Source organism: Calonectris borealis, chromosome 2, assembly GCF_964195595.1.
Source record: "Calonectris borealis chromosome 2, bCalBor7.hap1.2, whole genome shotgun sequence".
In the NCBI taxonomy this organism is placed as follows: domain Eukaryota; kingdom Metazoa; phylum Chordata; class Aves; order Procellariiformes; family Procellariidae; genus Calonectris; species Calonectris borealis.
The window spans coordinates 143533912-143545940 of NC_134313.1; the positions used below are offsets into that span (position 1 = coordinate 143533912).

General features: G+C 41.2%; 1 protein-coding gene across 8 annotated transcripts in view; it reads right to left on the reverse strand.

The window, feature by feature from the left end:
- Positions 1-1203: 1203 nt before the first annotated feature.
- Positions 1204-12029, reverse strand: part of DYNC1I1 (dynein cytoplasmic 1 intermediate chain 1) — a 197433-nt gene continuing 186607 nt past the window's right edge. For all 8 annotated transcript variants that reach the window (XM_075143716.1, XM_075143718.1, XM_075143714.1 and 5 more), the window contains one exon: positions 1204-2167. In XM_075143716.1, the coding sequence (XP_074999817.1) occupies positions 2057-2167 (111 nt within the window). In that variant the 3' untranslated portion in view covers positions 1204-2056. The remainder of the gene's footprint in view (positions 2168-12029) is intronic.

The following is a 12029-nucleotide window of genomic DNA, read 5'->3' on the forward strand; positions in this document are numbered from 1 at the left end:
CAGGTGTCTTGCCTGGTTGTTTATTAGCATTCACCTTTAAGCTACAAAAGTGCTGTGAGTGCTACACTGGTTCTTCAGGACAGCTCCCAAAGTACCCAGGGGAGCAGCAGCAACACAAGGCTCCCCAACGCCTGGCTCCAGACTCTTGGATCCGCCAGACCAACAACAGATGTACCTGCGCTGTGTGAACTAGTTCATCTGGGGGAAGACCCCGCTTACCACAGCCCAATGGGCAGGACGCTTCCATGGGCACTGGGAGACAGCTTCAGGCTGCGTGTCCACAGGCACTGGGACCTATCTCCAGGTCCCACCACGAAGAAGAAACTAGCCCGTGCACTCTCACTGGGAGCCATTTCTAACCACCAAGAGGATAAGGGAAATCCAGCTTCTCCAAAGGATTAATTTTCTTAGCCTACTCTGGCTTTTAGCAGCGCAGAGACTTCACAGTGGTTCTGGGTTTACCATAGCTCTGAAGAGCATTAGATGATATATTCCTCAACATGACTGCCCAAAGGTGAGACGCGGTTCCCTGCAAACTTACATACAAAATCTTTGTTGCTGTCCGACTTTCAATGTTTCTTGCTGTAATGGTTCACCTGCCTCCCCAAGTGAGTGCGAACCACTGTTAAACCCAGGTGTCAGAGCCGTGCTCTGGCTCAGCGTAACGTTGTGATGCGAACACAACTAGCAGCCTCCCCACCAAGGTTCACCAACGTCCCTCTGGGCCACAGCACTCGATGAGATCAGTCTGCACCCTATTTCTTTGCTGAAGCCGCAAGAGTGTGTTGTAAAGGAGAATATTCCCTTGTCACCTATCCCAACTGTCTCTCAAGACAGTTTGAGGAGGCCTTGTCTTTCCTATTCCTTTTCTTTTAGTGCATATGGCAGCACGCTGCTGCTCTGCGTGTGCAAGTGTGTGCAAGTAAGCGTGCACAGCTAGGGATGGAGGAAAAAAATAAAAATAAATCAAGGCTAGAAGCAGACATGGATTAGTGTCTGCTCATGTAAAATTTGTAGCAGGATCTGATGCATGCAAGTCCATTACCGGCCAGTCCCCGTAGCTGAAGGTATCTATTTACATAGCAGCTGCATGAGCATTCTGCGAGTCAGGGCAGTCACATTTTCCCAGTCCCTTGCCAGTGACCAGTAACGAACACGCCGGGCACTGCTGGCAAGGCGAGATTAACCACACTGCAACAGAACGGGCTTGATACATTTTATTGGCAATACTAGTGTCATACTCGGGAACCAGAACCCTTTGTCAGACTGTTAGTGTTAACTTGCATGACAAGTATCAGTGACCAACTGTATTTGAAATATAGTTAAAGTGCCTAGAAATAATAGGCATCTTAAAAAAAAAAGGAAAGGAAACTCATTCCATCCACTCAAGCCAACCTTTATAGATCTCACATCTTAAGCACAACTGATGTACTGTAATTGTTATGTGGACTTTAATGTAACCTCTACAGCAGCACACAGACAATGCAGTTCTCTCATTATGCACATGCTTTAGGATCGTTTATTTTAATGCTTTCAAATAAATATGTTCCATGCAGCACACCGCAATAAATAAGGAGCAGCAACTTTCGTATAGTACATCCATTCATAATGTAAGTCACCATGTGAAACACCACATCTAAAGTCTTTGGCCCAGTCCCATACAGTGAAGCACACCACATCTGCACATAATCATATCTGGCTTCATATGGATTTAATAGGACTATGCCAGAAGGGCAATGTGAGCACAAGTTTAACCAGGGGTTCCTAGCTATTAAATACAGCTACTAAGTAGTTAAAAGGCAACAACTAAACCCATAAAGGGTTGATTTGTCTTTTCTTTCTTACTTTTCAGACAGAAATATAAAGTATGAAAATGCTCTGGATATTTTCAGCCTTGTGTAAAGCAGCGTGATTAATATGGAACGCTTCGAGCAATACTGGCACGTACACTGGCATCAAAAGCCACCGCAAGACTGACTCTGACACTGAACACCGGCGTACTCAGCGGGGGAAAGCTGCTGTTCTGGCGACGGCGGGCACTGCTCCTTCTCTTCCTCTAGGCCGAAAGCTCCACCGCCCCCTCCTCTTCGCTGTCTGCTCGGTTGGCGCGGATTTCCACCAGGGTCCGCGCGAAGCGGGTCCATTCATCGTTGTGCGGAACGGCCAGCTGGGGGAGAAACCCACAGGGAGTTAAGAGACCGCGTGGGGAGACCGGTTATCTCTCTGGCCCAAAATCGAGGCACCTCCTTTGAGGAGAGCTCCTGTCGCAATCAGTGCGGTTGTGCAACGTGAAGGACCGAGGCACGGGCCTCACCAGCCCGCCGCGAGTTGGTTACGCTGGAAAGTGCTGCCGGGTTCCCGGGACAAATCTGGCAGCTTCCTATTCAGTACCAGCTAGAGGGAGCTTTTACAGTCAGTGGCAAAGAAAAAAGCTTTACCTGCTTGATTTCAAGGAAAAATTTCTTGCTTGAGTGTTGTTGCAAAATCTACCCCTTGGTTAAAATATTTCAGATTTTCCAAACTAAGGCGAGGCCTTGATGTCTACAAGTATATACACGTATGTTTAACTTTACACATGTGAGCTGGCCATTTGAAGTCAGCGAGGCTGTGCCCAAGTGTAATTGTTTGCAGGACCGAGGTCAATGTGCGCAAGGTAGCAGAGCTTTTACAACACTGTATTGAAACTATTTTCCTGAAGTTCATTGAAGCTTTTAATAATGAAATAAATATATTGTGTTATTTTAGTTACCCTCCTCTATGTCAAGGAATTCACAATTACAAGAAATGCATTATAATGGAAATGTTATACCAACTGGATACTGCATTACTGGTCTGATTTTTTATATCAGCATGCAAGATCCATTTCCATTTAATACCATTGATGTTTCTAATGAAGAGCTCTTGAACATTAGGCTTCAAGAGGGACATGTAATCTAAATGGCTAAACTTCCAGGCAAAACGCTTTAGTGCTATGGGAAAATAATACCGCAGTCATTTCCAGATGGGTCCAACACTGCAATTTCTGGAAGATAACGCAAGCTGGGATTGAGATAATTAAAAAAAAAAGAAAGCAAGCAGTTTTCTCAAACTTTACTGTCATTAACTCAAATTCCAGAAAACAGCAACAAGCATCCAGATGAACTATGCACGTTTTTACTTCCCTGTTGAAGCCCTGTGATCATGTCCTGAATATAACATGAAAAAATAACTGTTTCAAGATAGTATGCAGTGCTTGGTACTGAAGAAGGCAACTGTTTTGAAACTACAGGGCATATAACAAACTGTTGTCCACCTTAGCAAATGGATGCCTTTAGACTAGAGAATGAGAATGACTTTAGCTAATCCAGTTTGTGGCATCCAGTATTCAATCTGTACTGACTGACTTCTTTTAAAACACCACCAAAAATGCTATGCAGATGGCTGGCTAACTATGTCCATTTGGCACGAGCAGATTATAGGTGCGCACGAGGCTGTATAGTACACTGTACTGGAATACAGTCAAATTATTCTCCTTTCCTTACATCCCAACAGCGATACATATAACTGGAGACTAAGAAAAGGATCTATTACATGAACCAGCAAGCCCAGCTGGGGAAAGAGCTTGTGTACATGCCCAATGTTAACCACGTGTGAAAACTCCACGTATACTGCTGCAAGTTCAGTGTTAATCGTATGGACAGGAATTTGCAGTACTGGATCTAATCTAAATATCTCCACCATATCTCACTGCTGCCAATGAGTTTTTCAACTATTTTGTATCTAGCTTTGCCTCTACATCCAATATTTTGGGGAAAAACATAGCGTGTGTTTTAAAGCTTCCCAAGTATCGTGCATATATCAGTGACTCAGTTATATTATGAAGGGCTGGTGTACAACAAGCTTGTTTTTTTGCCAGGTGAAACACTGAATGTAGTACAGTTCAGCATTCACTGAGGCTACAGACTGAGAAATCCAATCTGTGTGAAAACCACCTCAGCCCTCAATAATAGGTGTCACTGCTCTCTCTGGGTTTTCCCTTCTTTATCTTCCACTTTCTGCATTTTTCTCCTTTACTTTTCCCAGGAACAGAGACCAGCATTACAGGAGTAAATCATTTGAGACAGCTGTCTCTCACACACACAGATGTGGATCTGTTATGGTCTTTATTTGAAAGACAACTCTGTTCTTTCAAAAACCTTCAGCAGAAGGAAATGTAACACCAGAATGGAGGTCAGTGCACCACCACACAAGTACCTGCAGCACAGGTTTGGTCACAGCCACACACCTATACAAGCTAGTGTATAATAAGTTCAGGGACAGTGCAGAGATCCTTCTGTCATAGATGCAATCAAAATCAGCTGTATAGCAATTTCCCTGTTACTATTGCTTGTGTCCTAAAAGATTTTATTTCTTGTGATCTGTACAGCACTATCATTTATCAAACTCTTGAATGAAAACATGAAATGAATCTCACTTATTTCAAGTAGTAAAATCATTGAAGTGGAACAATATCCTAGGCAAAGGACTTACTGAATTTAATAAAGCCTCATTTCTCCTTGTCTTTTAAAGTCCTAGACAGCATTACACTGTATTAAGTGGCTGAAGAAGACAATATGTCATTCTAAAGAAAAAAAATGTAATATATTTTTGACATTGAGAAATTTAATTACCTTTACTCCACAGCATGGCCACAGACAAATAAAATCAAAGTCCAGCCTATTAAAACAACTTGGTATCTCAAACTTGAAGAGTCTCCCCACAAATGTATCCATTACATGCATTAGTGTTAGCTGACAGTGTTAGCAAGACCTGGGCCGTTTTTAATGACTCAGTTCACAAAACAATTAATGATTGAAGTGAATACCTTTAGCACAGAGATGAAAACATTCAGTGCCCACACACAATCTAATAACTTAGAACTTCGTCTTATTTTACCTTATTTAATCTCACGCACTGCATCATGCTTTCAATGAGGGGCCAATCCTGCTAATAGACTGTTAGTAGAATAAACCTCTCTAATACAAATTCCTCAGGGACGTGGAGGGAAACCTTGGCAATAATGAAGTTAAAGGAAAAATTGACTTTTATTCCCCTCCCCCTTCTTTCTGTGAAGGCCCTAATACTGAACCACAATAGTTACAGAGCAAAAGACCACAAATAAGAACAAAAGCATCCACAAACTCCAATTCAAATTCTTGTCTGAATTAAGGCTCCCCTTCCAGTCATTTTCCATTCAAGTTCCTTCAGCTGGGCACACTGACACCCACAAGTGTTGGAGGCCTGGGTCTATCTGTGGAATCTCCCTTTCAGCTTCTCTGCACAAGTTTTTTCTGAAAATACCAGGGCAGGGGTGGAAGAAATGAGGAGATACTTCCTAGAGGAAGGGCAGAGGTTTAGAGCTATCTGGGTGTTCCTCACTCGTTTGGTGTTTTTGCCATTTTTTTGTCCACTTCCAGTTACTACAAAGCAGCATGTATTGAGTCCCAGCAGTCATGATGTCGACGCAGGGTAGAAATGTTCACCAAAGCATAATAACTTAATATAATAACTTATATTAACATTTGGGTCAGAAGGTTATTTGAATGAAGTGACACTAAGGTATGGAGCAGAACAAGAAAATAAATGCTATTAAGTGTTCTACTTTGATCCCTTCACAATGGAAGGTAAGCGCTACCCGCACCTAATTAATTGACTGAATTACTCACATGGCTTTAACTTAAATACCATGGTACGTTTAGGTTGCGTCAGATATAGTAATTCTAATGAGGAAAACCAGTATTATCAAAGCAAGGTGGTGACTTTAGCCAAACTTTGTCTGCTAAGCTGTTGGAAGAGAGGTACTTTTGTCTTCTGTCTGGCTTTTAAAATACTAAAAGAGTTCAGGCTGCAAGCCTACCGACCTGCAAGTATGACTACAATCTTACGCACCCAAATAAACCTGCTTCTGCTTGTGAAGTTACACGTGCTCAGCTGGTTACAGGAGTGAGAATTCAGTATAGGAAAACATCTTCTCAAGATGTTAGGATGGTGACCCATTTTTAATTGGGTGAAGATATTTAACTCAGGACAATTGGGGTATCTCATTTCTCAAAAAAACCCAAAGTTTTCTTTATATCAGTATCAGTTTTTTAGATCTCTTCCCCCAATTCACTTTCATAAAATATTCTTCCAAAAGCACTCAATATCTCTGAGTATCTGTCAGTGCTTCCTACATGATCAATAATGTATAACAAATAACAAAGACATGTAACATACTAAATACTAGAAACATTTAAGATTTTATAATTTAAACTAGTTCACAAACTGTTTTTCTTGCTGATATTAAAAAAAATTATTTACGTGATGCAAACGCTCAGAATTAATTTTTCCACCACCTCCGTGACTATGATTTTAGATAAGCAGATTTTGGGTAAGAAAAGATAACTCTCCAGCACACTCCTCCTGGCTGAACGGTCCAGCACCAATAACGTGGCTGGGAAAGGAAAGCCTCCCTGGGCAGCACCTCACAGCCAGCAGCCTTCAGACCCCCGTGCAAAGTGAGCTCAGCTGAGCTCCCAGGTTGAGACTGGCTGTGCGCTGCACACGAGGGCTGATATGCAGCAGCCACGATTAATATTAAGCACCGGAGAGGTGGACTGCTAATTTCAGCAAGCGTCCAGATAGTAACACTAAATAGATTTCTGCCTAGTCCTGCGAGGCATTACAGTTATCAGTTTATCTTATTATAGATAAATAACATTAAACCTATGTGAATCTTTTCCAGCCTGTGCTTCCCCAGTCCACCATACGTACATATACCAAGGGAAGGCAACGCTTGACTGGACAGAACAGAATACAACGGGCCTAGATGGGATGCAACAGCAAAAGGATTGTAAATTAGGAGCTGAGATCTCCGTCCTCTTGTTCTTCTTCCTATCTTCTAGAGGAGGCTGGATCCTGGCCAGCTAGAAGCCCCTTGTCTCTAGCATCATTCTCATGCTCTGCCTTTTTGCGTGACAATGTGTTGAGCTGTGCTTTCAAGACTGGAGAGGATCTAAACAACATCGAGATTTGGAAAGAAGGGATTTGTCTAGTTGGGCCACATAGGTCAACCACAGTAGGTCCCCCCAGTTCATTTTTCAGAGTCATGGGGTTACAGCAGACTTTGAAGCAATAAGGCTTGTAAAGTTTAAAGGTAAGATTGTTCCAACTTGTGCCTATTCTCCACTGTAGATAAAGGATAAAATGACCAGACCCAAGGGAAATGACTGCCAGGATCTTCCTGACAAGCACCTGGCTTTGCCTTGCTGATGCGTCACAATTCTACGTGATCTACGCACTGCACGACAAAACGGTGCCACCGCAGAGCCCTTTGATTTTTGCACCTTCTGAAGCTTCTCTGTGTTTCCTGGGTGATCACTCTAGACAAACACTTCACTTAACTGTTAGCTTTCCAGCCCTGAAGCGCAAACACGTGCCCCCCTCGACGCTAGTACTGACCTAGGAGATGGTTTATGTGCATCTGGTAGGAGAGTAACAGAGCCCTCTCCCCCCGAGGCTCGCCAGGCCAGCTAGTCACAGGTAGCAGCAAGAATGCGAGTTTCACCAGGAACAGCCTCCTCCATCTTCTCATCAAGGCAGAGATTTCCTCTGTGTGCAGAGCTTCCAATCCATACACCAGAGATCTTACAAACACAAACCGTATTTCCCGTGTTTTCCCAGAAACTGTGCTATTAGCAACTTCACTGAACACTACTACTCTTAAAACTGTGAGACAGAACTCAGGAAAAGGAGATGCTCTGACCAGACAACCCTCGATGCTGCCACTTGTGTCAGCTAGTGCTGGGCTCCCCAAGCAAGCAGAAAAGCAACAAAAAAACCAGTGCCTGAAGACACAAATCAACATAAATTTCTCTTCATTTTCAGATCATTTAACACATTAACTTCTAGTAACATTTGCTCTTTTAAGTTAGGTCTATTAAAAAAAAAAAGAAACGAAAAAGGAATGATTTTGAGACAGAAAAAAACCCCCACTTTGAATGTGCCTTTTAAAGGAATCTATCCAGAAGGTTGAAATAAGATATTACAACATATTTCAAGATTTTCGTATATTCCCCTCCTATCCATCTTTTTTATGGCTGAGAGTGTTTCAGATCAATTTGTCCAAAACTCTGTATAGCTTTAGTTTCCCTGAAAAACCACTTTCCAGCAAATGAATTATTCATTGAGGATATTTCACTTTATTCCTGGCTCCTCGCCTTCCCTGGAGCCTGTAAATCTTCAGGATGGGAGCGGACAAACTCTTCCTGCCTCCATCCCTCCATGCTCTTGTCCAGCACTGCTCTCCTCTGAGGGCTGGGGACTCTCCCGAGAAGGAGATAAAATGCAATTTCAGCAGCAGCAGCCTCCACCTTGGAGGAACCAGTGTCCCACAGGCTCAAAGGGAGCACAGTCATCTGTGTTCAACCTATTGCGTTTCCTTTTAATGACTGTATCTCATGGGTCAATCTACCTGTCACTGAGACACTGGTTCATAACCTGCAGCGCTGATCACTGCTGAAAGTATCGTGCAATCCCAATCACCAGGTTAATAATCACTTTTTTTTTTCGTCTTCACCTAGAGTTCAGATGCCTCAAAGCAAAAACAGCTGTGGGAAGAACTTCCTCAGCGTTGCCTCTGACTGAGGGGTTGTTCTGATGGGGCGGATTTTTCCAACCAGAACAGTCTATAATCGCTTCTAACACACACGTCCCATGGACACAGGTGTAAAAGGAGAATCCGAAAGTGAACCACAACTTGGAATGATCTGCCAAAGTATGTGGTCTGCAGCCGGCCTGCGCAACCGTATTGCCACACACTGTTTTCAATTAGACGTTTGCAGACGAGCCTGCATGGTGGTCCAAGATACACTCTAAGGGTGACAGTGGTTCCCGAGTCAAAAATCTGTGACCCATTCAAACACATTTCGCAGAAGTACAATGCTTTCTTATTTTCGTATATAGAAAACCTTGTTCTGATCTAAGTTGATGGGTTTCTATAGCTAGTCACCATGCTCCTACAGATCAGAAACTTTCTGATTAACACGCATCTTTTATCAGTTGCATTTCGGTTTGTTGCTGTTCGGAGGCAAAGGCTGATCTTATTTTAGACAATCCTGTTTACTTGTCTCTGCTTCAACACAGCCGTATTTGCAAAAAAATCTCATATCCAGCAGGAAAAATAAAAACTATATGAAAATTTATGTTCCTCTCATCTCTAAAATACTCTGTTGCTATTATAACTTTTGAGAAGGGCAAGTTGAACACTCTTTGAAGAGATCGCTAATTAAAGCTTAGAAAACATTCAGATTAATTTGAGTTTGTGGAAAACAGCAAGTCTGGTAAACTAACTTTAATGACTAAAATCTCAGACTTCACACTAAGTTATCTGTGTATGTGGTTGATCACCATTTTTAGATTCTTTCAATTTAATAGCATTATCAAATAAACGTAGCTTCAGATGAATATCATTTTAGCTATTTTCTCTAAGCTGAATTTTTGTCAACCTGTATTGTCCATATCACCCTCTAAAATTAAAAGTGCTGTATTGAAAAGAAATCTGCTGCAAATACTTTGTGCAATGGATTAACATCTGAATGCAGTTGCGACATCATAGGTAAAAATATTTTTAACAATGATAAAATGTAACTACTTCAGCTTGATGTTTTCTAAAAAGTAGAACAGACGATCAGTCTAATTTTCTAGGTAAAAGAGAGCACTTGCAGAATGAGGATCGTAATACTTACAAATGAAAAACAAGAATTATAGTTCCGCTTTAAGCAACTGATCCTATCTTCCGGAGTTCAACAGCTGTTTTATCACTATCACTGAGGTGAAAAGAGATATGTAAATGTAAATGTTAAATATCTTGATATGCACACATAGAGCAGGCAGGCATGTACCTATTCTGGCCCTGGTCTTGCCCCCCCAGAATCAATTACAGACCGCCTTTGATATTTTTCTCAACCTATATGGATTTTTTTTTTTCCTGAAAAAGCCTATATTTTTCCAGGCAACACCCTATGCCACACACATGGATGGAAACAAAGTGGGAGGTAATATGCAACGAAATGGCCACCAAAGTAACCAAGAGCACCCTTTTCACATAACTACAGTACCACTGTATTTAACTCTTGGGAGAGCTGAGCATCACTGTTAACAATGGATGAAACCACTGGCAGGAACTCAAACCCCACATACTGCATGCAGATGATTTTAATAAGATACAGTGTTTAGACCACAAAGGATACACTCCAGAGTAGCTCTATATATATTTGTTTACTTAATTGAAGGGGTGGAATACCATAGGCAGCCTAAATACTGCATTTATTCTATGCACAGCAGTCAGTCTAGTGTCACAGACACAGTATACACCACCCTTCCATGAAGTTAATTACTTAGCCCTCATCTAGATTAATGTCGGTTGTGATTTATTTCTTTGCAATTCACCAGCAGGGTCTGATTTAACTAGTGCTGCCATAGTAAAAAGAAGACAAAATATTAGTTTATATGACAAAAAAAAAGCTTAATCTCAAACAGAAACTGAATCAATTTTCAGCAAACTTCGACTTTTTCTCCTAAGGAGAACAGTAGCTGCTGAATTGTTACATAGTTGATGGTAAATTATGTTTTGAATACCAAGCAAACAATGGTGTTATTTTAATAATTTATATGTAATGTGCAAAGATACACTGTATAAAGGGCGTACATAGGAACTCAAGCAGAATGCCCATTAATTCTTTTCTAAACTTAGTCCTCTTTGTCTACAGCAGTCATCTCGATGCCAGTCTAACAGGACAACAGACTAAAATGTAGTCCATAAATTATGCATACATGACACACAAATGCATGTTAACAGAACATTAAGACTGCAGACTGTAACACTTCAAAGATAGGAAATGTCAGAGTTAAGGCTAACTCCCTCAATTTGAGCATGTTATTCATTTTGTGTTGATACTGTCTTTAATCTTTTTAAAAAAAAAAAAAAAGTAAGAAACAACAAAACCTGTGCTGGAAGCAAACACCAATTATGGAAAACTTCAGCCTGAAGGATTACAACTTGATAGGACATATGGAAAAGAAAACAAGGAAGTGGAAAGTATCTTTATTGTAGACAACGCTACAGTTCCACCTATAATATCAGAGTTGGCTCAGGTTCTCCTGAATTAATCAGAATGTCCAAGCTATCAAACAGATTATTCTTCCCTCAATTAATGTATCAAAATGCTGCACTTGATATCGTCTATGGAGGATAAAATATTGACTAATCACCAGTCATCTTGAAAGAGATGCCTGAAAGTTGAAATTTAGATTACTTTTGTTTCCTTAGATCACCTCTGATTTTTAAAATACAAACATTAAGCTATCAGCTTATAGCCTGTTCTTAAGCACACCAGAGTGCTTTCACCAGTCACGTTGTGGGGAATCCTCTCCTACGGAACTCCTCGAGTGATACTTTCAATGGCAGAGACTATTGGCCTGTTTAAGTCCTCAGAAACAGAAGAAATTTAATACAATTAATCAGCTATGGGAGCAGAAAGATCATCTGCCATGCTTCAGAAAAGCTAACAATTTTGCTTCAAAAGAGGTGGTACCCTAAGCGGCAAAGTTCTTGCAGTTCCTACCTTTCCACAACTTCTGTAATGCCATCAATTTACAGGTTGATTAAGAAAAACAGTGAGGCATGCTGCCTGCCATTCATCTCCCATGGGGATCGCTTTGATTGCCATTTCTCAAAGTCATTGAAAACCCCTGTAATTTTTTGCATGAATTTCAGGACATTTAATGCTTGGAGCTAAGAGATCAGGAAAATTCCTCCTCTGCCAAATTATGTTATCAATTCTCATCATTGCACTAGAAAGCCTAAAAATATCAAATGGATCAAAACTAGAAGGTAAGGAGCCTTCAACCTCCCCCTTACAAGATACTGTTCTTTCCAATATCTACTTTTTTTTACTGACAACTACATTAATTGGAAGAACTGTCCCATCATTTTTACTTGAAATACTAGAGCTTCAGCCTGTGGGGTAGCT